General features: G+C 71.3%; 1 protein-coding gene across 1 annotated transcript; it reads right to left on the minus strand.

Moving 5' to 3' along the window:
- Nucleotides 1-853: 853 nt before the first annotated feature.
- Nucleotides 854-1,341, minus strand: LOC123254710 (pre-B lymphocyte protein 3-like; the record flags this gene model as incomplete). The annotated part of the gene is made up of 1 exon (XM_044683667.1): nucleotides 854-1,341. A coding segment is annotated over one exon (291 nt), but the record flags the coding sequence as incomplete, so codon positions are not given.
- Nucleotides 1,342-1,345: the final 4 nt, after the last annotated feature.

Here is a 1,345-nt window from a genome sequence, read left to right on the forward strand (position 1 = left end):
GAGGAGGAGGAGGAGGAGCTCTCTCTTTCCCTAAGGATGGCTAGTGCTGGTGCCCGTTTGCTGGCCTGCTCTGATGGTCAGTGATGGAGGCGCTGGAGGGCGGGGCTGCCCTCTCTCACAAGGCCAGAGTCCAGGGATCGGGGTTCAGCTCTGGAGATCCCATGCAGCCAAAGAGGCTCCCCCCTGGGCATGGAGCCCTCAGCTGTGCCCCTTGGGGTGGGCGGAGCCTTGGCACTGGCTCCGCTCTCTCCCCAGGCCCAGGCGGCCTCCTCCTCGGGCCGCGCCGCGGGTGCTCCCCCTGCGTACCCAAATGGTCAAGTCTCCAGTCCCAGAAGGCTCCCTGGTGGGCTCAAGCAGGCCCACCACCAGGTTCTTAGGAATCCCTGAGCCAGTCCTGGAGGACTTCCTGGGCAACGTCCGCGGAGCCCTCCGCGGAGCCCCCTGGCCTCCCCTTTCAATCTCCGCCCCCCACGCGGGGCTGCCCCCTCCCACACATTAACTGGCTGCTCCGGGAGTCCTTTCCTCACGCCACACGCAGAGCCAGCGAGCACGAGGGGCCTAACCAGTGGACAGCACTGCCCCTCCCCCCCAGTGCCGTGCGGGCTCCTAGAGGGGGAGACGAGCCCTCCAGGTGCTCTCCTGCCCCGGCCTGGCCTCCGAGGCTTCCTAGCCGCGGGACCCTGGCCAAGTCACGGCCCGAGCCGGGCTGCCTCAGTTTCTCCAGCGCTCCCGGGGCCCTCCCGCTTGGCGGCCAGAGGACGCATTGGAACCCCAAGAAGCCCATCTCGCGCGGAGCTGAGGCCGGCCCCCGCCCCCACAGCCCCTCGGCCCTGCCCCGCCACTCACCCAGGCTGCCGGGCTCAGGCAGCTCCGCGTCACCATGGCAACCGGAGGATGCACCGGAAGAGGCGGGGCCGAGGGCACGCCTGCGCATTGGGAGGGGCCAGGGGTTGGGAGGGGTGGATGGGCCCAGGGTCTGCGGGAGGGCCGGGGAAGGGAGGCGGCTAGGAAAGAAGCGGCGGGCCGGGCCGGGCCGGGCCGGGCCGGGCCCTAGTAGGCCACGGAGCAGTAGTAGTGGGCGTCGTCCTCGGGCTGCACCGGGGAGATGGTGAGCACGCAGGCGTTGAGGCCGGCGTCCTTGGAGGCCCCGAAGCGCTGCGGGAGCCCCGGGCGCCGCTCCTGCTCGTCCTCCGAGTAGTAGTGCAGCAGGAAGCGGGGCGCGCTGCCCGGGGCCTGCTGGAACCACGACACGCCGCGCTCCGCGATGGCCTCGCCTGGCTGCAGGGAGCACAGCAGCCGCGCCGTCTGGCCCGGAAGCACCACCAGGGCGTCGGGCTGGCTGGGC

Source organism: Gracilinanus agilis, unplaced genomic scaffold (assembly GCF_016433145.1).
Source record: "Gracilinanus agilis isolate LMUSP501 unplaced genomic scaffold, AgileGrace unplaced_scaffold30467, whole genome shotgun sequence".
Classification (NCBI taxonomy): domain Eukaryota; kingdom Metazoa; phylum Chordata; class Mammalia; order Didelphimorphia; family Didelphidae; genus Gracilinanus; species Gracilinanus agilis.